At 39.5% G+C, this 23,699-nt stretch overlaps 1 protein-coding gene across 2 annotated transcripts in view; it reads right to left on the bottom strand.

Annotated features, from left to right (window-relative positions):
• Positions 1–23,699, bottom strand: part of RNF169 (ring finger protein 169) — an 87,584-nt gene that overhangs the window by 44,642 nt on the left and 19,243 nt on the right. For both annotated transcript variants that reach the window (XM_054441768.2, XM_063672092.1), the window contains exon 2: positions 7,735–7,808. In XM_054441768.2, the coding sequence (XP_054297743.1) occupies positions 7,735–7,808 (74 nt within the window). The remainder of the gene's footprint in view (positions 1–7,734; positions 7,809–23,699) is intronic.

Here is a 23,699-nt window from a genome sequence, read left to right as displayed (position 1 = left end):
AGATAAATAAAGCTACTTTTTAAATAAATAAATAAAAATAAGAAAAAGGCCATCTCAACATTCAGTTCACGATACGCTACATAGCGAAATGGATTTAAGTGCAATGTTCGTTTTAATAAAGTATTTTATATTAATATTTTACAGTTCAAGGCAGTAAGTTAATAAAAGGCAACTTTAAAATGTAATTTCGAAGATAATTAGGTCCTAAAAGTTTACTTACCTTTAAAATATCCCTTCACAAGTTAATGACTGCCTTATAGAGCTACTAATCACTTCAGTAACCCATTGACTATATCTGACTGGTCTGTTCTCTGGCTAAGGACTAGAAAACTGCATGCTTACTACTTGAATAATTCAGCCCACAATGGGGAGAAAATACTCCTTGAAAATGAACCAGAAGGCCAGGGAAGGTGGTACATGCCTGTAGTCCCATCTACTCAGCCAGCTGAGGCGGGAAGATTGATTGAGGCCAGGAGTTTGAGTCTGTAGTACACACCTGTGAATAGCCAACGCATTCCAGCCTGGACAACATAGCAAGACCTCATTTACTTTTTTAAAAAAAGAACCAGAACAGAGGAAGAAAAAAAGAAAATGGATAGGTCGGGAAACCAATCCAAAGAACGCCTAAGCCACTCATATGCTCCACAGAATAACTGAAAGCAGTTCACCTTTCCCAATGTAGAAACCTGGAAAATGAATAGTCTAGAAGCAAGGCTGCTTTTCCCCCACCTTCAATCTTTTCCCCCACCTTCAGTCTTTCAGAGTCCAATGATTCAAAGAAGACAAGACCATCCTGGATTATATGTTTCCCAAATCAAAACAAAGCAACTATTATTGAACCATGAAGTCAAAGTTAAGCATCTAACAACCAAAGCAGAAGAAATAATGGTGTAAATAATAAGCTTAATTCAACCAAAAATAACATTTTTAGAGATAAATCTGTTTCAAAAGACAAAGATGGCTAAGTCTTATATAGATTGAAAACATTAAAAAAAATCAATACTGAAGTAATTTCTTCCTAGAATTTTTTCATTTCAACATGCATTAACTGCACATCCTTACATAACAAGAACCAATACTACAAAATCCTTTCCATTAAGATATATATCAAGATGAAGGACTGAGCATGTGCTAACACTCTCCTTCCATTTAAAAACACCATAAAATGTCAGAAAACTTTTAATAGAATAAATATATAATAGAATGGAAAAACAACAACAAAAAAGCATGCCATTAGCAATCAAGATCACAAATACCCAAAAGATAGAACTGGTTTTCAGATTTAAATCTTATAAACAAGAAATCATGGAAAACATACAAATGGTCGATTAACATAAATGCTACTCCTCTGTAGTAATCAAGGAAATGTAAATTAAAACAATGAGATATTTTAATCTAGCAGATACTAAAATACCAAAACAATGAAAAAGGTTTGGCAAGGATTTGAGGAAAATGGACTCTATACTGCTGTCGAGAGAGTAAGTTGAAAAAGCCTTTTTAAAAGGCAATTTGTTAACATCCAACAAAACCATGTCTGCTTTTTTTATTTTAATTTTTTTTTTGAGACAAGATTCTTACTCTGTCACCCAGGATGGAGTGCAGTGATGCAATCACAGCTCACTTCAGCCTCAACTTCCTGGGCTCAAGCAATCCTCCTGCCTCAGCCTCCCGAGTAGCTAGGACTACAGGCACGTGCCACCATGTCCAACTAATTTATTTTTTGTAGAGATAGGGTCTCACTATATTGCTCAGGCTGGTCTCAAACTCCTGGGCTCAAGAGATCCTCCTGCCTCAGTCTCCCAAAGTGTTGGGATTACGACCATGAGCCAATGTGCCCAGCCTCTTACCATTTCCCACTTTCACTTCTAGGAATTTAAGTGAAGGGATTGTATTTGCCCACATATGTTTGTGGGTGCTCAGCACAGCATTCCTTTAAAACTGGGGGAAACGGGCTGGGCCTGTAATCCCAACACTTTAGGAGGCCCAGGAGGGACGACTGCTTGAGCCCAGAAGTTCATGTCCAGCCTGGGCAACACACTGGGCATGGTGGCATGTGCCTGTAATCTCAGCTACTTGGGAGGCTAAGGTGGGAGGATCACTTGAGCCCAGGAGACAAAAGCTGCAGTGAGCTGAGATCACACTACCACACTCTGGCCTGGGTGATAGAGTGAGACCCTGTCTCAAAAAAAAAAAAAAAAAAGTATCTATATTAAAAACATACATACCACCCCCCCACCCAAAAAATATGCTGTTCAGTGGAAAAAGGAAGTCACCAAATAGATTGTATTATTTCTCAAAAATCCTTCCTTCTGGCCAAGCATGGTGGCTCACACCTGTTATCCTGACACTTTGGGAGGCAGAGGCAGGAGGACTGTTTGAGCCCAGCAGTTCAAGACCAGCCTAGACAACACAGCAAGACCCTCATCTCTACAGAAATAAAAACTTTTCAAGTGTCCAGTCATGGTGGTGTGCTCCTATACTTCCAGCTACTCAGGAGGCTGAGGCTTGGATCACTTAGAGCCCAGGATCCAAGACTGCAATGAGCTACGATTGCAACACTGCGCTCCAGGCTGAGCAAGAGAGAGAGAATATCTCTCTTCAAACAACCAACCAACCTAGCCTCTCTGAAGTATTTAGCCTTAGACTATAACACTCATGACCCCTCTCTGTCACTCTCCTTCATTCACAGAAAAACTTGGCACTTAAATTTTAATTTCTCTCCAACTACTCCAGTGATCATTCCTGAAGGTCTCAATATTGGTATACTCTCTCAGTTCCTTCACCTCCTCCTTAAATACATCTTTTTCTCCATCCTATTTCAGCTATCTACTCCATGGTCATACCCTAAACTTTGTGATATCCATAACTAAACTATCTCCCAAGGCTCACATTTAAGTCTTTTATATTGAGACCACCACTTCCTAGCTTTCCAGCTTTATTTATATATGCTAGCGATCCTACTTTTACAATTTTCACCATCAAAGTTTCCAATCCATTGACCCTACAACTAACTCTTTCACTGTCTATCACATCCTTCATGTCCTCAATTTTCCCCTTAACCTAGATCCATCATCCAAAACTGTAACAACTTCCTTGTATACACCTCCAAGTCCAACTACTGCATCTCTCCATCACACTTCTGACAAAATTCCAAGCCAAATTAAACCCAACATATTGCTTACTCTCAAAGTGTCCTAACTAGTCTTATTTCCATTGTTGTCCCAGGAGACAGAGGCAGCTAGTTGCCAACCCAATATCCATTTTCTCCTTCCTTACTAAGAGAACCCTGATTTTACTTAGGAAGTTAATGTTCCTAGCTAAAACACTATGCTTTCCAGCCTCCCTAGTAGCTAGGGGAGTCTGTGATATCCCCAGTGCCTAGCACATACTAGGGGCACAATAAATATTTCATTAACCAATGAATATATATCATGATCTCATTTATACAGAAGACTAAAGTGTATGTATGTGTCTGCATGCATAGGTAAGCATATAAGCGGTCTAAGATAAACACTAAACTATTGATTCTAGGTACTTCTGGGAAGGACAGTGGGAAGAAAGGTAAAAAGGGACTTTCATATTTTGCTGATTATTTTTGCGTTATTTTTCTTATGGTGAAAAAAGACAACTACAACACATGCAGAAAGAAAAAAAATCTAAATATATTTAGAAATATAAGCTTATTCACAGAATGATAAAATTTAGAAACTCATAGTGACCTCAGTAAGCACACTAACTCAAAAGCCTCTGGCTAGAAAGGATGTTAAGAACACAACTCCCTGTCTTTAGTAGGCCCCTCAATCTTGGTTCAGTACTGCTCTACAGTAGTCCCTTACCCCAGCCTGGTGTGTTCCCAAATCTCCCACAGGTAATAGAATCTAGGATTTTTAAATAAAGTAATACCTTTTAAAAGAACTAGAATTAGGGGAATAAAAATTCTTGTTAACTTTTTACAGCCTTTATAAAGGTTTTTACTGTCACTTAAAGTAATGGAGTATACTAAGTGAAAAGTATATTAGTAGCATATCACACATCAAATTAGTAATAATGAGTTGTGTAGAATTAATTTCCACTTATCTTCCTTTGCTCAGTAGAAACTTTTGAAGAACTACTGAGATCTGTTTTAGAAATCATTATATCACTTCAATAAAATCCTTCATTCCCATTTACTGTTAATCCCTGTTCCCACACCCTATCCCAATCGACCACTAATCTACTATCTGTCGCTACTATTTGTCCATTCTGGCCATTTTCTATAAATGGAATCACAACATATAATCTCTTAGATCTGGCTTCTTTCACTTACCATCTTTTTGAGGTTCACCCATGTGGTAGCATGTATCAGTGCTTCACTCCTTTTTATTGCTGAATAGGATGCCATTGTATGCATATGCCACACTAGTGCCTTTTAATGTTATGGCTTAGACTTCCATTTTCCAGGTTGTACAATGGATGTAGGATAACTTGGGTACTTGGGGTGGATGAGAGGGACCGGTAGCTAACTTTTATTTAAGCCAAATGATATAGATGAGTGTTTCTCAAATCCAATCCAGTTTATACAGGATGATATTATCCTGGCTTCACTCAAAAACATTATGGCATCAGCCCCTTTTAAAACCACTGTCCCATACCTCTCCTCTAACAGGAACATAAATCACAGTTCCTCAAGGTTTCCTTCTCTCCCAAGGTTTATAAAAACCCCTACTCTTGCCAGGCACGGTGGCTCACACCTGTAATCCCAGCACTTTGGGAGGCAGAGGCAGGCGAATCATGAAGTCAGGAGTTCGAGATCAGCCTGGCCAACATAATGAAACCCCCTCTCTACTCACAAATACAAAATTTAACTGGGCATGGTGGCACACGCCTGTAGTCCCAGCTACTTGGGAGGCTGAGGCAGGAGAATCACTTGAACCTAGGAGGCAGAGGTTGTGGTGAGCCAAGACTGCACCACTGCACTCCAGCCTGGGCAACAGAGCAAGACTCCGTTTCAAAAAAAAAAAAAAAAAAAGCAACCCTACTCTTACTATGTCTTTTGCTTCACCTCCTTTTTCTACCTCCTACTCCTTGTTTTTTCTAAGATTACCTTCCAGCTGATAGCTTCAAAATTTCCACATTTTCAAAATGTCTAACAAGATCTATTAGAAGTAAATATTGTATGTGTACATTCTGAAATTTTGTTTAAGAACCTGTTCTTTTTATGTGGTCCCTGAAAATAATTTCTTTTTCAACAGAAAAAAAACTTTGTAAGTAGTTTTAAAAGAGACAAAAACCTCACAATGCCAATATAAATGAAGCATGAAGAACCAGGTCAACATCTGACACCCTCATTTACAAGCAAAGATCAAAGAACATATAGTAACTAGCCACAGTTTCCTATTATCTTTTCTCTTTAATGTGACCTTGTTAAACACTGATTTTTCATTCAGTGAAAAATACCACAATAGTGATGGCAGCAGCAGCCTGCCTGGAGTGGGCACTGTGAAGATGCCGGCTGCAGTGGGAAAGGCACAGCTGGGGCTGTACGCTCCACGGAGCCGGCAGGAGTCAGCTGGAGCCAGGAACAGGTAGGAGCCATGCCCCCTTCCAAGTTGAAGGGGCGGGATCCCTCCCATGCCGGGTGTAGCTGTAGCCACCCAGCCATGGCTACAGGCATCCCTGTGCTCTTGGGGGCCCAGGATTGCCCCCACTTCCATCCCCCACCCTCACAGGCTCGGAAGTGCCTGCTCCCACTGCCTGGCCTCTTCCCACTCCCAGCACCCATGCCAATCTCAAAGGAAAGTTGTGACCGAGGGAGGTGCTGTCACTACCAAGCTGGGTAGGAGCAGACTCAGGGTGGTGGTGACATGCCAGTGCCCTGCCACCTCGGCCCCCTCTGGACTTTGGGCACCCCAGAGGACAGGAGGAAGGCTGTGGGGGTGCTGAGAGCAGCTTGGCACAGGCCTGCAGGTGCCCCATGGCACAGCCTGGGCACTGTGGGTACTGTACAGGGCAGGTTGACAGTGGCAGGAAGTAGACAGGCTCCTGGGCAGAAAGGGGCAGATCCACCTTCAAGCTGGGGACGACCTGAAGCCGGGGGCTGGGCTGCCAGTTCTGCAGACTGGAGTGAGAACTTACAGTACTTTTTCCAGGCCTGCCCATGGACCAATCAGTATGCACTTCCTCCCCTCTGAAGCCCATAAAAGCCCTGGACTTAGCCAGACTCCGGCAGACATGGGGATGACCTGCCTGTGTAGGGGAGCTGCCTACTGTGGATCTCCTCTCAGCTGAGAGCTGAGTAGATGTCCGGACGACCTGCCTGTGGAAAGCAGCTACCCACTTCAGTCTCTTGAGAGCTGTACTGTCACTCAATAAAGCTTCTCTTCGCCATACTCACCCTCCAGTTGTCCACATACGTCTTTCTTTCTGGACTCAGGACAAGAACTTGGGACCCGCCGAATGGCAGGACAGAAAGAGCTGTAACACAAACGGCTGAAACACATCCCTCACTCACCATGTTGTGGGCAACAAGAAAAGAGAGAAGAGATGCGGCCCTTCAGGGAGCCCAGACTGAGGTGCTCCCAAGCCAAGGCTGTGACACCCTCTTTGGGGCTCTGCAGTTCCTGGCATCTCCAAGCTTCCAGGCACCACCACGTTCCCCAGTGCCAGCAGTGGAAGCCACTTGCAGTAGTCCTGGTCCAGCCACAGCCTCACAGGAGCCAGTGCCCATGCCAGCACCTGGAGCTCCCCGCCCAGCCACAGCCAGCATGCCTGGCTGTGCACAGCAGCTGGACCCCATGCTCCCTTGCTCACACACCCCTCCCCTCTGCACCTGGCTCACCTTTAGCAGGTGTGGGATCCAGGCTGGTAGTGCAAGCTGAGCACAGGCTGCCAGGATGAGTGGGCAGAATGAGCCCAGCAGGCCCAAGCAAAACTTGGGCAAAGGCACCACCAGCCACAGAGGTTTCCAGGTGGCAAAGCGACACCCCAAGGATCCTGTGACAATAGCATTATTGTCTTGCCTGTATCTTATGATGATGCTTGATCCAGATTAAGTGGATCACTTACATTTATAAAATATTAGATGCCCACATGTAGAATGATTGATCAATTATAAAGATGAGTGAGGAATGATGGTGCAGGGAGAGGGCTGGGAAAGAATGACACACATCTAGCAACATACTTCTTATTACCAGCCTTTTTTAAGTCTTAATTCTCTAGGTGATTCCCAGACAATTAGTTTGAAAACATCATAAATACGATGATATGGACACAGATAAAAGCTTTCCCAAGGGTAAATGTTTTCTAACTAGGAAATTATTTCACTATCCCCTTACTGACCTACATGACAGTTCTTTTGGAGTATTTAATGGAGTGAGCAATAACGGATAACACCAGCTACATGTAATTAGAAGAACCTTGTGAGATAAAGAAAAATAATACAATTATTAGCAAGGGCACCTCTTAAAAGTACCAAGAATAATTCTCTAGTGGCCAGTTATTGCAGCTGGCATGTGACAGGCTCTGTGAACTATATCTTCATCTTTGAAAAGACAACTAAAAAGGGAATCTTGGGTTAAAGTTTGCTCTACTGCCATTACAGCTCCAAATCTAACTAGGCTGGTATAAGGTAGTGTGAAGAAAGGCTCTGCATTATAAATTTTTTAAAACCTGGTAAATCAAGATTCCCACTAAGCATTCTTTAATGTCATTATTTCAATCTACTTTAAGAAAATGAATGACATGATAATACTATACCTTTCTCAAGCTTTCATATTCCTCACGAAGTTCCCCAGGCTTGCTTAATTTGATTGGTGCTCTGAATATAAAGTCTGAAAGAAAGGGAAAAGAAAATACTTTTTAAGAGGACTTTCTAGGAAGACCCATAGGAGGCACAATACATGTGGGTTATATAAATAGATGATAAAAATCAAAGCTAAGAACAGAATAAACGATAAGTCTTAAATACTATCAAAAAGGTAAAGGAAAGTATACACTTCTGTCTCCTTCTGACACTTCTTTATACCCTCAATGTATATTTGGTGGTCTAAATATATATTAATTTTTAAGACTTACTAATAAATCTACATCCCACTGAGGTTGATAAACATTCGTTATAGAAAACAGTCTCCCCAAAAAGTTGCCTTTTGTCCTTTTTCAGTTGTCTCAACTATCTTATTTTTTTCCCTGCATTTCCCTCACAGAGGAATCAACTATTTTAGAAAGACTCTTAATTAATATACTGAGTAATGTAGAAGATATTTAGATATAAACACTGGACCTAAGGCAAATATAGAAAACAGTAACATAAACCTTTTCCAACCACTACGGAATTGTTAGACCCTAGGTTTGGAAGGCAAACATTCCATCACCTTCACCCACTTGATAAGGTAGGTATTATGCCCATTTTACAATAAGAAAGCTGAGGGATTAAATGACTTAGCCCAAGGTTACAGAGCTAGTGCATGGCAAAGCAGGGAGAAAAGCTTTAACAGGAATCAAGAAGGAAATACATAATGATTAAAAAGGTAACCTATCTAGAGTTGAGCCCACTCTCTCCCCTTTTACAAACCCCATTATAGTGGCCCTCCTTGAATAAAAGTCTTCCTTACTATCTCTTTTTTAAAACAAGAGCAACCCATCAAGAAGATGTAACAATAAAACCTGTATGAACCTATAACACAGCAAAAATTAATAAGACTATATGGAGAAATTAATCAAACATTAATGTAAGAAATTTTTTAACACATTGCAATTAAAAACAGATAGATCAGGCCAGGCACACATCTGTAATCCAGGCACTTCGGGAGGCCGAGGTAGGCAGATCACTTGAGGCCAGGAGTTCAAAACCAGCCTGGTCAACATGGTGAAACCCCATCTCTACTAAAAATACAAAAAAATTAGCTGGATGTGGTGGTGGGCACCTGTAATCCCAGCTACTCAAGAGTCTGAGGCAGGACAATCACTTGAACCCAGGAGGCAGAAGCTGCAGTGAGCCGAGATCATGCCACTGTAGTCCAGCCTGGGTGACACAGTGAGACTCCGTTTCAAAAAAAAAAAAAACAAAACAAAATGGATCAGGCAGACCAAAAGGTGGCAAAAATACAGAAAAACTGAACAATAAAATTAATGTGGTAGTGCGTGTTTGTGTGTATGTTTATGTATATATAAACCCCCAATGAATAGAATATATATCTCTTAAGGCAAACAATTTAAAATATTGATGATACATTAGGTCATAAAGATGCTTCAAAAAATTTCAAAGAATTTGTATTACACAGACTTTGCTCTTTGATCCTGGATGCCATTTTCCAAGCCTAGTTTTCTACCTACCAAGGTGGTAATTTTGGGCTACCTAATATTCTTTTTCAATAAATTCCTTTTCTGATTAAATTTGCCAGAGTAGATTTCTGTCGATTGCAACTAACAACCCTAGCTGATTCAATTTTTTACATGGTACCTTGAAATAACCAATAAATCAGTCTCTAGTAAAACTGATTAAGAAAAAAAAGAGATAAGATAAAATTATATTAAGAATAAAAAGTTCTAAACACAGGCAACAAGGTGAGTTTAAATCTCCAGAGACTACTGAAAGAATGCTGTAATGAATATCTTGCATATATATCATTTTACATGTCTGCAGGTGTATCCATAGGATAAATTGCTAGAATCAGAATCCCTGGGTCAAAGGATACGTGCTTTTTGAGAGGAACACCAAATTGCCCCTCTGTCATGAAGCCTATATCAATTTATAGTCCCACCAGCAATGCATGGGAGTGCCATTTCCTCACACCTCCTTTTCACTTTTTTTAGAGATGAGGTCTCACAGTGTTGTCCAGGAGGGAGTGCAGTGGCTATTCACAGGCACAATCATAGTGACCTACGGCCTCAAACTCCCAGCCTCAAGAGGTCCTCCTGCCTTAAGCCTCCCAAGAAGCCGATCTACTCACATCTTTTCCAACACCATGAGTGCTGAAACCTTTTCGCTTTGCTAATCTAACAGACGAAATTTTGCATTTTATATGCTTATATTTTATGAGTGAAATTGAGTATTTTTATATGGTTAAGAGTAATTTTCATTTCCTTGCTCCTACTTGTATTAACTTTTTCTTATTGATTTGTTAAGAAAAATTAGCTTTATGTTACATGACTAGCAATACTCTTCCCAGTTTATCACTTGTGTTGACTTTGTTTATAGTGGTTATTTTTATGTAGTTATATTAATCAAACTTTTCTTTTATGGCTTCTGCATTTTTTATTATATTTGGAAAGACTTTCCTTTAGGCCAAGATACAATAACAAATTCCATCATATTTTCTTCTGGTAGAATGCATAAGATTCTTCTCAGATCTACTTTTTAAAAATTCTAAATCTTTATTTTTATTTGAGAAGCAACATAAGGAGCATAATCTTATTCAGGCCTATAAATAAGTATACTATCCAACACAAGAAACCAAAAATATTTTAGCAATAGCCTGGTAGAAATGGTAATTTTCACTTACTGTTGGAGAATTTGCTTTCTCCAAAATACTTCACTGATATTTAGTACAAAATGTCTCAAGAGCTTAACATCTTCATTTTTTACACGGTAAGCCTGATCCCCAACTTAGAAGGTTCAGAATCCTGGATAAGTCAGTCTCAACTTCCTCTTCTGTAAAATCAGAATACCTATCATCACAGGTTATTTTAAGGATCAGATGAGTGCAATACGAGTAAAAACACTTTGCAAACTATTTTAGCCAGTAGAGTGGCATGCAGCAGAATTTACTGAGTATAAAAATTGTCTCTGGTACTGGTGGGACAGCATTCTTTAAATTGTGGTTTGGCTCAATTTACTTGCAAGTACAATCTATAAGAAACAAAGATAATCTCCAGGAGTGGTGGCTCATGCCTATAATTCCATCAATTTGGGAGGCTAAGGTGAGAGGATCTCTTGAGGTCAGATGTTCGAGTCCAGCCTGAGCAACACAGACAGACCTCATCTCTGCAAAAAACAAACAAAAATTAAACAAAAAAACCCCCCAACAATTAGCAGGGCATGATGGTGCACACCTATAGTCCCAGCTACTCAGGAGGCTGTGGCAGAAGGACTGCTTGAGCCCAGGAGTTTGAGGCTGTACTGAGCCATGATTGTGCCTAGGCAACAGAGCAAGACTTCAACTCTTAAAAAAAAAAAAAGAAAAGAAAAGAAACAGGCCGGGCACGGTGGCTCACACCTGTAATCCCAGCACTTTGGGAGGCTGAGACGGACGGATCACAAGGTCAGGAGATAGAGACCATCCTGGCTAACATGGTGAAACCCCGTCTCTACTAAAAATACAAAAATTAGCCAGGTGTGGTGACAAGTGCCTGTAGTCCCAGCTACTCGGGAGGCTGAGACAGGAGAATGGTGTGAACCTGGGAGGCAGAGCTTGCAGTGAGCCGAGATCGTGCCACTGCACTCCAGCCTGGGGACAGAGCAAGACTCTGTCTCAAAAAAAACAAAAAAAAAAAAGAAAAGAAACAAAGATAATGAGATAATGTTCCAACTACTTTGATACATATATTACATGAAAAGTTAAATTCACTTTGGGATATTTATTAAGAAATCTCAAAGTTCATATAAGACCAAGGAGCAACTCAGCATAATGACTGAAATCTTACTATGCCTCTGGCTCGTCTGACTGCAAAAGGTGGTGTGCAGGGGTAGAGGTAGGGTACTAATTTACAGTCACCAGAATTAGTACTGATATTAATCAGTTTAGTTGGATTAAGATGAACAATGTTTAATGCTTTAAGGATCATTTTTTGCCCCAATAGGACTGTGCTACATTAAATGACACCGTGCCCAAAAGCTCAAAAATTACATAGAAAGTAAAGTACTTCTTGAATACTAAAACAGTTAAGCATAAAAGGTTGTGAATTGGTCCAAAGTGATATTAACTTAAACATTTAATCCTACGTTCTATCTTAGCAGTACCCTCTAAAAATGCTAAGAAGGAAAAAAAAAATCCTCACTTTTTTTTTGTGGGCTTGCAAAAAGAACATAACATTAGGTCCAGATACCTGCTCTGTCAATTAAGTGAGAGTATTTAGAAATGTCAAAACTTGAATGATGGAGCCTTGGGAAATTTTATATATATATATAACATATATATATATATAAAAATACATGTTGAAGCCTCTCTTTGCCTTAGTCTTCCTGTCTATCAAACGGGGATCAAAATACGGGCCAAGCTACCTCATAGGAATGTGGAAGACCACAATTAAAAGTAACAGTAGTAGTAACCAATGAAGAATCCCCATAATAAATAAGTAAAAACAGCTAACGTTTAATGAAAAGCACACTCTATGCTAAATGTTGCATGCATGCATATGCACAAGTGCACACATGTACACGTACACATACACAGCAGAAAAGAGTTGACACAGCAGGCCTGTCTTATCCTTTTCTTTCTTTCTAACACATCAGTGGGAGAAGATGTCTACCCTTAAAAAGGCCTGCTTCCAAGGCTTGCCCTTGGCTGGTGCCTAGAAACTCGGATGTTAGGAGGGTTCCCACCCTCCTTAACTGATGAGTTATTCACTGTACCTAAACTACAGAAACAATATAATTATGCCAAACATCTGCTTTCCTGCGGGGAATCTGAAATTCTGGCACATGCTAGGTAGAGGGTGCCTATGTGATCAGCTAATATACACCCCAATCACTAAGTCTCTAATGAGTTTCCCTGGTTGAGAACATTTCACACGTTGTCACAACTCCTCGCTAGGGTATTAAGCACACCTTGTGTGCCTCCACTGAGAGAGGACTTCAGAAGCTTGTGATTGGTTTTCCCCAGACTTTGTCCCACACATCTTCTCCCTCTACTGATTTTGCTCGGTGTCTTTTCACTGTAATAAATCACAGCACAGAATACAACTACGTATTGAGTCCTTTAAGTCCCCCTAGCAAATCAGTGAACCTGTGGGTGGTCTTGGAGACCTCCCAACACACACATACAACACATGTCATGAACTGAAAATCTCTTTAGATCATAGTTTCAATCTCAGAAATGAAGGCAACACATCAGATAACTTCTAAAGTTAGTGATTCAGTAACAATACTTTGATTTCACTTTTATTTCCTACTCAATATGTTTCTCTAAATTTTTTAAATCTCCATTAAAGTATAATATTATAGGTAAAATGCTATTAGGATTTCAAACTTATATTAAGAGTAGGTATACCATCAAAATAATTTATTTGAAGCCTTGTGAAATGCGGTGTTTCAATCCACCTGGACTATTATGAGAAAGGAACCAGGAAAAGGCCAGAAAAATGAAGATCTCCCCCTTTTAAATCAAAGTCTCATAACATCTCTTCAAGGTGAATGGAGAACATGTATGCAATTCAACAGTATCAATTATGCCAAGACAGTTATTATGAACTTTTCAGTTTCCCAGATTTTTAATAAAGAAAGAACAATCACATACAATAAAACAATTGTTACTGCTGATGTGAGACTTTACTTTTCTTAATTTTCTCTTTAGTTCCCTTTCCTTCCTGGGGTCACATGTCAGCTTCCTCCACCCCAAAAGAGGAAATTGTGGGTGAAATGACAGCAATACTACCCCACCACAAAGCAGAGCAACAAGATGTCAAGTCAGAACCAGGAAAGGCAACATCATCTTCCTCAGTCCAGAGGAGTTAGTCACAAAGCTACCAATCCTTCTACCAGCTTTTACAGGGATTTTTAAGTGTTTAGTAGCACAGAAACAACAACTCACCCTTCCTTCACCTCACAGAACAGAAATGCTGGAAACTACTTCAGGTGTCATTGAGATACTGAATATCTTAGCATTCATAAATGAATCTAATGGTTGAAGTACTTTCTTAATGCCTATCCTTTGACTATTACTATACTTAACAGGAAGAGAAACTCTCTAAGGATATGATGCCTTAAGAATGACATGCACCTGTGGCGAGTGACCTAAAATGAATCTTATGTGAATTATAGGAACAGCTATAGTTCCCTGAAGATCCTTCCTGAAAAAGGATTTTCTCTCAGCCGGAGTGATTGCTTATTAATAAAGGCAAAAAAACGAAACAAACTACAAGATAGGCATGTTGCTAATTGCATCAAACCATCAGGAATGAAGTGTCATTGCCAAAGCATCCACACTCAATGCAAAATTTAAAAAAGAACCTCACTCAACTGTGATGGGAAGATGCTATCCCAAAAACTCTCAAATCCGAAGGAAAGCATCCCTTGGTATCCCAGTATGCGTGAGTTTTTACCCCTGTACATTCATTTTCTATGAGTGCAGCAGAATGAAAAAGAATTTTGGACTTACTGAGTCCCAGGACCAAGATACTCATTTGAATAGTCCCACTTACTAGCTATTTGTCTTTGAACAAATTAAAAAAAAAAAAAAAAAAAACTCTTTGCACATGAATTTCCTCATGTGTAACTTGGTAATAATACAACCATATATCAGAACTATAGACAAGATTAAATTAATGATGAATTCAAAAGCTTGTAAACTGCTGTTTGCCAAATTATTTAGCACTACACAAATATATAGTTATATATAATATAGTTATACTAATATCTGTTATAAAATGGTTAACTGAGGACTAATGTGTTTTCTTTAAATACACAGAGACAATTTTCTGTAATCAGAAGAGTTGATGCTATACCACTTATATTTCAACATGACATGAGGAGCCATCCATATCAGTGGTCCCCAGCCTTTCTGGCACAAGGGACCAGTTTTCTGGAAGACAGTTTTTCCACTGACTGGTGTAGGGGTTGCGGGGGGAGCAGATGGTTTTGAGATGAAACTGTTCCACCTCAGATCATCAGGTATTAGCTTGTCATAGGACAGCACAGCCTACCTAGATCCCTCGCATGCACAGTTCACAATAGGGTTCGTGCTCCTATGAGAATCTAATGCTGCCACTCATTTGCTGTGTGGCCGTGTTCCTAATAGGCCATGGACTGGTACCAGTCCGCAGCCCAGGGGCTGGGGACCCCAATCTATATGACGTGGATCTGCCTACCTCTTCATCTTCATACCACTTCATTCCCTGCCTATTTTACATTCCATCAACAACTATGTCTTGCCCTAAACCATGCTATTTCTGCCTCTATGCCTCTGCCTGAAATGTCCTTACTTTCCACACTTAACTCTCCACAGCCGCTTCATAGGAAGCTAAAAACAACTCATCCTTAAAACTCAGTTTAAATTTGTACAAAGCATAAGATAATAAAACAAAGCCAAAAGATGAACTTGGAAAAAGTACTTGCCACACATATAATAAAAGGCTAATTTCCATCTCTATCACCACTAGTAGCATCATTACAGGGGTTGGCAGTTATGTAGCATGCCAGACCCATTTCTAAGCCCTGAATATTAACTAACTCAACTTCATAATGACTGTGGGAAGGTGCTATGGTTATCCGCATTTTACAGACGAGGAAACTAAGGTACACAGAGTTTCATTTGCTAAGGCTACCACTGCTGTAAGTGAAAGAGCTACGATTGAACATAAGCAATCTAGATCCAGGGTCTGTCTGTGCACTTACCCACTATGCCTTATATATACGTATGAACCTAACAACCCCATACAACAATGGATAAAGGACATGCACAGGCAGTTCATAGTATAGAAAAATAAAAACTAAGAACAAAACACTTTTGTATCAAGTTGGCAAAAAACAAAAAGTTTCATAAGACAAGAGTTAGCAAAGCTATGCTTTATCTTAAAGATATATATGTGTACAAATATATACATACAAGAATGTTCACTGCTGATTACTCGCCATACTAAAGACTGGGAACAACCTAAATGTCCTTCAAATAAAGACTGATTAACTAATTAGATGATGGGGACACACATGGATCTATTTCTGTACTGTCTGGTTTTATTCCTCTTCTGATCTCTGGGTTTATCTGTAATTTTTGTTAGAATGTCATTCATTGTGTATGAAAAACTATAAAGGCCCTGGGTGATGTTATATTCCTACAGAGGATCCACCATCTTCTCTGATAGGCAGTTAGAATGAGGGGGCAGATCACTTCACAATCCAAACATGACATGAGCTGACTCAAAGACAGCTGCAGTATAAAGCTTGTACAGCTAATTCTCCCCTAGTTTGTAGCCCTCCAAGGATCCAACTGAGATCAGTGTTTTCCGAGCCTATCTTCCTTGAAAGATCATGAACTTTTTCTCCTCAACACTGGAGAACTGTTAAGAGTCTGCCTTGCTTTTCAGTAGCTTTCTGTGACGCTTCTTAGCCTTTTACCCCCACAGTTAACAATCAGCAAACACCCTGGGAGCCAGGTAGGGGGGAAGCAGGTGGAGAGGGCAAGAGGCTATACATCTCTTCTCTTTGGGATCTTGGACCCTCAGGTTCTGGTTGCCTTGGCAGCTCTGAACTACAATTTTTGTATCCTCAGTCTCATGAAGAAAGCACCACTGACGTTTTTGTCTCTTAATAGCTGCACTCTCATTTTGCCAAGAATCCACAAATGTCTGAAATCCTGGCTGCCTTGGCAACTTACAACACCTTCATATAGATTTTTTTAAATCAAGCTTTTCTAGTTATTCTCAACAGGAGTTTTTGTCTGCTACAATCTGCTTCATCACAGCCAGAAGCAAAATCTACATACTTCATAAGCAGTGGAGAAGATAAGATTTTCATGATGAAACTACAAGCCAAAAATTAAAACCATTTTTTAAAGTATGAAATGATGCACATCATAAGGCAAGTGTGCATACATAAGTAAATCTGAGGAAAGGAAAAAGGATCAATGAGGCTGAATTCTTAAAGGCAAGGCTTCCTGGAGGAGGTGAATTATGTTAGGCATTAAGAACAAGTACTAGCGCGGAAAAAGCCATTTCTGGCAAAGGAAACCTCACGAGCAAAGGCAGAAATGACTGTGTTGTGTCAGATGGACTGGAATAGGGTGGGTGGACAGTAATGCTGGATAGATGAGATTTGAAGATGTAGTCACCACAGATTAAGAGAGTAAAGAGGGAATGAACAGCGAGGAAGAAAACAAAAGTAGAGAGCATTCTTTGAGAGTCAAGAAAGGGACATAATAAAAAGCAGAACACGGGTGATCCAAGTCCTAAATAAATTTACAATCTTACAAAGAAAGGAAAAACATACTTGGGTGAAACAACTATAGAATGTCAAAAGAGTTATAAAACTAAATACCTAAGTACTGCAAGAGGTGGAGGTGCACAACAGCGAAAGGCAGGCAATGAAACAAAGCACATCTTTTACAATGAAACATATGTTAAGTGCAAAGATACACAAGAAACAAGGCAATTATCCATATTAATCTCATATTTACCTGCTTAGCCGGGCACAGTAGCACATGTCTGTAGTCCCAGCTACTCAGAAGGCTAGAGTGGGAGGACTGCGAGTTTGAGGCCAACCCCAGGCAAAGTAGGGAAACCCCATCTCCAAAAAAAAGCAGCCAATCAAATTTACCTGCTGATACTATCCACTAAACCTTGAACAACCACTGTCAAATGAAATAAGTGAAAGGAGAAACTTTAATGTTTAAAATAAATGCACCATTTAAAAGTAGTAAGGTAGAAATACAGGAGTGAACCACAAATGTATTCTAAAACCAAACTATTGTAAATAATTTTTTTGAGAAGAAAATAAAATCAGCTAGAATTGAACCCCCCCAAAAAATAAAATAAAATAAAAATAAAACCAAACTAAAGTGTTTCCCCATTTTATCTACTATTTTTTGGTTTGCTCCTTCTGATTCTCCAAGAATACAGATGATAGCCAAGTACCGACTATCTTAAACAAATGCAATTTTCACCTACCCCTTTGCCTAAGACAAGTAACAATTTACAATAGGCAATATAAAGAGTGTTTACCTGGGAACAAGAGGAAATACACAGAGAGAAAGTTAAACTAAGCTAATAAAATTTAGTATCAAATTTTAAGGATGCTCACTTAGGTTCTATAATTTATACCAGCGATCACTACTATGGTAGTAGTAGTACTACTACTACTGTGTTTTTAAACTATTCTTTGGCAAAGTGCTAATCAAACAGAAATGCCACAGCCCACACAAGAACTTATGAAATGCTATGTAACATTTGATCTAGTAATTTAATTTCTAGGAATCGATTTCTGAGAGTTATCTGAAATATAGCAAAACTTTTACATAAAAATATTTTCATTGCAACATTGTTAACAATTGCAAAATAAAAATCAAGAATAATCTAACTGTCCAATACTGAGAAAATGGTTAGGCTAATTATGGACAGACCATACACTTGTACTATTATTCAGTCACTAAAATTGTATACTTTTAATAATATGCAGTATTGCTTTCATAAGATGGGAAACTGCTTAGGTTAGTGAAAGATGCGAGTCACCTGTATGGTAAATGCACCTGATAGCAATAACTTCAGCATACCCTGAGAATAGCCGAAATGGTGGACACATCTGAATGTGTGTTCCAAGCTAGGGAATCTGGGAATGGCCAACTCAGAAATTCATTCCTTGTCTATGAGGAACATCTGAGGCCCTGTCCAGTGGCACATGGGCCATATGGGACATAGAGGTCCTGACTTTTGAGTTGAATGAAGGGTACCAGGTGGAGGCTGTTAGATAAAGAGTGCTACGTAAAAATACTATACAAATTGCAGGCCTTTTGAAAGTGGCTGCAGTTCTCCCGCCCAGCCCGCCACCACTGGAGTCTCTCCCTGTATGTAAAGCCCCAGGAAAACTCCATGTCTCATTTACTGGCTAAGTCTCTTCTTTGGCCTCTTGAACCTGGTGCCATCCCCACTGGAGCTGATGGGGGTCTGGCACAACATCACCAGATTAAGTATACCTTATAATCTCAAACAGGAAAAACCATTAAACACAGAAACAGCAATAACATACTGGAAAAAGAAACAGTGACATAATCGTAGAACTCACAAATGGAAAAAAATTTGTGATAACATATCAAGTTATCATATGTAAATGTGTAAGAATGATAGAAACAGTCACCAGAGATTAGTAGGTTAAAGAGGGAATGAGCAATGAGGAAGAAGGGAGGTACTGCAGAACGAGAAAATATAAAAAGAAAAGGCACAAAACTCTTTCCCCAAAACATTTATAATGCAGTTTATTAGCTAAGACTAAATCATAAAAAGCTTTAAAAATAGTTTTAAATAACTAGGGAGACGATGACAGATGCAATATCACAGAACAAACAACTGCCAAATGAATCTTACAAACACACACTGCAGTTAAGAGTCCACAGGAGAAACACAACAGGGCAGGGAAGGAGAGGCAACGCTTTCACAAGATGAGATGAAGCTGCATCTGGCCTGCTGACCGTAGTTTGCTAATCTCTGGATTAGTGAGAAAGACAAATTAAGACAGTTGAGGCTGGGCGTGGTAGCTCCTGCCTGTAATCCCATCACTTTGGGAGGCCAAGGCAGGAGGATCTCTTGAGACTAGCAGTTTGAGACCAGCCCAGGCAACATAATGAGACCCCATCTGCACAAAAAATAAAAAATTGGCCAAGCATAGTGGTGCATATTTGTAGTCCCAGCTACTCAGGAGGTTAAGGTGGGAGGTCAAGGCTGCAGTGAGCCTTGACTGTACCACTGCCCTCCAACCTGGGCAACAGAGCAAGACCCTGTCTCAAAAAAAAAAAAATTTAAGACAACCGAGACCAACAGGATTTGCAAAAGCAGGTATAAGAGTAGAGTCAAAGTGAATAAGGTTTCTTGTTGAATCCAGAAATGGCCCCAACAACAAGGCTTTGTTGTTAGGTAATCCGCACTGGATCAGCACAGTCAAAGCAGCAACAGGCACACGATAAAGGAGGTCACAGAATCAAACACAGACATAGGAATGCTGCTAAGATGAAGGCTTTGGACCTTATGGCCTTTTATCCTAGGCAGACCAAGCCCATGTGGTTGTCCCCACTATCACATCTACCACCACCATGATACAAAATTCTTTGGAATTAAGTTCTGCCCTGTTTGAGGCAAAGAATTATTCCTGTTAGTCCACAAGGTAGAATGATACCAGAATTAAAAAGAATGCAGGATTTGGAACCAGAGAGACCTGCAGTCACCTAGTGACTATGCGCTACCAGTATTTATCTTTGCTAAGCCTGTTTCTTCATTCATAAAATGGGAGTAGCACTTACCTCAACACAGTTGTTTATCTCACCTAATCCTCCAATACCTACTTGGTATAGATTGTGGGTATTTAATGGTAAGTAACTGGCCTCCCTGTCTCTTAGACTCTGTCTTTCCATCTATCTTTAACATTGCTTCCCTTTCTTTATAAAGAGAACTGACCCTACCACCCTCCCACTTAATAACTTTTATTGGCTTCCCACTGCCTCCAAGATTTGTAAACAGGACCCAATCTGCCACTTCAGCCAATCTTCTACTATTCCTTCAATACTCCTTTTCTCCCCAGCCCTTACACATCTCCCTATTCCTAGATATGCCATACCCTGCCTCCACTAGGACTTTATATATGCCACTTCCTCCTCCCAGAATGATTTTCTTCCCTTTTCACTATGATTTGCTATTCATACTTCAAAACCCTGTTCACTGCTCTCTCCTTTGCAGTTTTCCCACTAACCCAGAGAGAATTACGTTAGCTTCCTGTAGGCCCTCATGGCATTCTGCACTTATCTCAATTGCAGTAACATTTACTACTTGTGTTATAATTACTTGACGTTGCCTCTGACTTCCTAACTTGAAGTTAGGGATGATCTCTAGGTATGTGTCTCAGTGTCAAACAATGGCTTAAATTTTTTTTTTTTTTTTTTTTTTTTTTTTGCTGAATGAACCAATGAGATTCATGACAGCATCATTTTGCACTATGGTCTTTTAAAGAATTCGTTTTCTGAAGGTAGCTGAATTTTGTAAAGTTTTTCTTTATAATTAAGGCAAAGGTGAATTTATTAAAGTCAAAGTCTCATTATCATCAACTTTAATAGAGTCCAATCTTTTCAGGTTGCATTATAATAGTTTTATAGAACTAAACACTAGAAAATTACAAGAGAAATGGCAAAACAGAAGGAAGGGAAAGTAAGTCCATAAACACCAAAACTGAACATCAGTTGTCTTCGGGCTTAAAAATTTAGTTGTACATACATGTGAGGAAAAAGACTGGCATGATGGAAGTTCATGCAAAAAATAAAAAAGAGCAATTTTTGTTTTGCCTGCCAATACAACCTCTGGCATCATTAATAAGAATTTAGTGCTCAGATGGGAAGACAGTAAGTCATATTATACTTGACTCTGGTAAGGCATTAAAGTATCAGGTTTTCTGAGTGGCATATTTAAAGATGACTAGAATGGTTAAGGAATCATGACATATAAAGAAAAACTTTCCAGCTTTTTAGGAATTTTTCCTTCATTAAATATTTACTGAGCATCTAATACATTCCAGATACCATATTAAGTGCTGAATACATACAGACATAATCCCTGACCTCAAAGAGCTCAGTATAGTGCCAGAGACAGATATATAAATAAATAACTTTAATACAGTGAAATGAGGGATTCACACGATCAAATGGCAAAAATGAAGGAATAATCAACTCACATTTGAGTGAGAAAACATTTTACCGAGCACTTATGTTTCACTTGGGTCTTGAAGGATGAGTATAAATTTGCCAGGTAGATAAGAGGGAAGACTATTCCAGGCAGAATAATCATTGGTGAGGAATATCAGAAAGGCTTCAAAAAGCTTACGATATTCCAAGAACTCTGAGTAGTATGGTATGAACAGAATCTTGGGGAAAGAAAAAAAAAACAGAACAAAGAGACGAATATGACAGGTTTAATCTAAAAACTTACAAGTAATCATGGTCTCTAAATACTTGAATACTGAAACTAGGGAAGCAGATTTTGATTCACTAAAAAGGAAAACTTTCAAACAATTAAAATTGTCCAAAAATATTCCTCTTTGACTAGAACAAAAAAAAAGAAAAAGAAAAATTGTCCAAAAATAGAGAGCAAGGAGTACAAAGTAATCAGAATGGGAGAAACATCCCTATTAATGTATAAGATCAATACCTCCACAGGTGTTCAGACCTCATCTTCCTTTACCTCTTCATTGACTTAGCTCATTCCGTTTCCTCCACTCTCTCCAGCACCATCAATTTCTTCCTATTATGATAATATACAAATCTAAAATACAAACATGACTTGATATCATCTATCTTAAAAAGAAAACATTCTTGGGCTCTTGTCCCAGCTGTAGGTACTGACCCATTTATCTGCCCCCATTACTGCAAATTCCTCCAAAGAATTGTCTAAATATTATATTCACTGTTTCTGCTTTCTCATTTATTTTTTGTTTGAGATGGAGTCTCACTCTGTTGTCCAGTCTCTGTCACCCAGTCTTGAGATGGAGTCTCCCTCTGTCGGCTCACTGCAACCTCTGCCTCCCAGGTTCAAGCAATCCTCCCACCTCAGTCTCTCAAGTAGTTAGGATTACAGGCACGTACCACCATGCCTGGCTAATTTTTTTTGTATTTTTTAGTAGAGATGGGGTTTCACCATGTTGACCAGGATGTTCTCAAACTCCCGACCTCAAGTGATCCGCCCACCTCGGCCTCCCAAAGTGCTAGGATTACAGGCATGAGCCACCACACCCGGCCTTGCTTTCTCATTTCTAATTCTCACCTTAACCCACTCTATTAGGACCTTTTCTTTGTCCTACCACATTACCAAAACTGCTCTTAATAAAGTCACCAAGAAAGACTTCCAAGGTACCCCAGGGTAGGTATACACTATAAGCACAAAAGAGTTCAATGGGTAAGTTGAATCTGATATACAAACAGAATCTTTACTTAGCCTAAAAACTAGGGATCTTTAAAATTAAAATATCTAATACTAGCCTTATTTAAGTTATCAATCTGGGATAAACTGGCTCAGCTTCATTTTTTGTTGTTGTTGTTTCTTGTTTATTTTTTTATTTATTTTTTTTTGAAACAGGGTCTCACTCTGTCATCCAGGCTGGAGTGCAGTAGTGTCATCTCGGCTCACTGCAGCCTCAACCTCCTGGGTTCAAGCGATCCTGCTGCCTCAGCCCCCTGAGTAGCCGGGATTATAGGCATGTGCCACCATGCCTGGCTAATTTGTGTGTGTGTGTTTTTAGCAGAGACAGGGTTTCACCATGTTGGCCAGGCTGGTCTTGAACTCCTGGACTCAAGTGATCTGCCTGCCTCGGCCTCCCAAAGTGCTGGGATTACAAGCATGAGCCACCGCACCTGGACAGCTTTAGCTTAACATTCTTTCACAAAGGTTTGTGTCTTACTCATCTTTGTATCCCTAGCACCTGGCAGAGTGCTTGGCACAAATATGTGGTATGTGCTCCATGAGGGTGTACAAAATGAATGACTGCATATAATAACAGCTAACATTTATTAGGTATTTACTTTCTATAAGCAGTTTACACATATCATTTCATTTAATCCTCACAACTCTGCAAAATAGCTCCTATTATCCTCATACTAAAAAAGAAGAAATTCAGGCATAGAGTTTAAGAAGCTTGCCCAAAGCCACACAGCTACTAAGTAGTAGAATACCAGTATGCAAACTCAGATCCACTAACTTCCAATCCTGTGTCCTTTCCAGAATACTATTTACGATGCAAAATGTTTTTATACTGAAGTATTTAGTGAAAAATTTTATCTATTCTGCAGGCATTTTACAACCCTTCTGACCTCATTAGAAAAGTAAACATG

Source organism: Pongo pygmaeus, chromosome 9, assembly GCF_028885625.2.
Source record: "Pongo pygmaeus isolate AG05252 chromosome 9, NHGRI_mPonPyg2-v2.0_pri, whole genome shotgun sequence".
Lineage (NCBI taxonomy): Eukaryota > Metazoa > Chordata > Mammalia > Primates > Hominidae > Pongo > Pongo pygmaeus.
The sequence above is the reverse complement of the archived record's forward strand: the minus strand, read 5'-3'. Positions and strand labels throughout refer to the sequence as shown.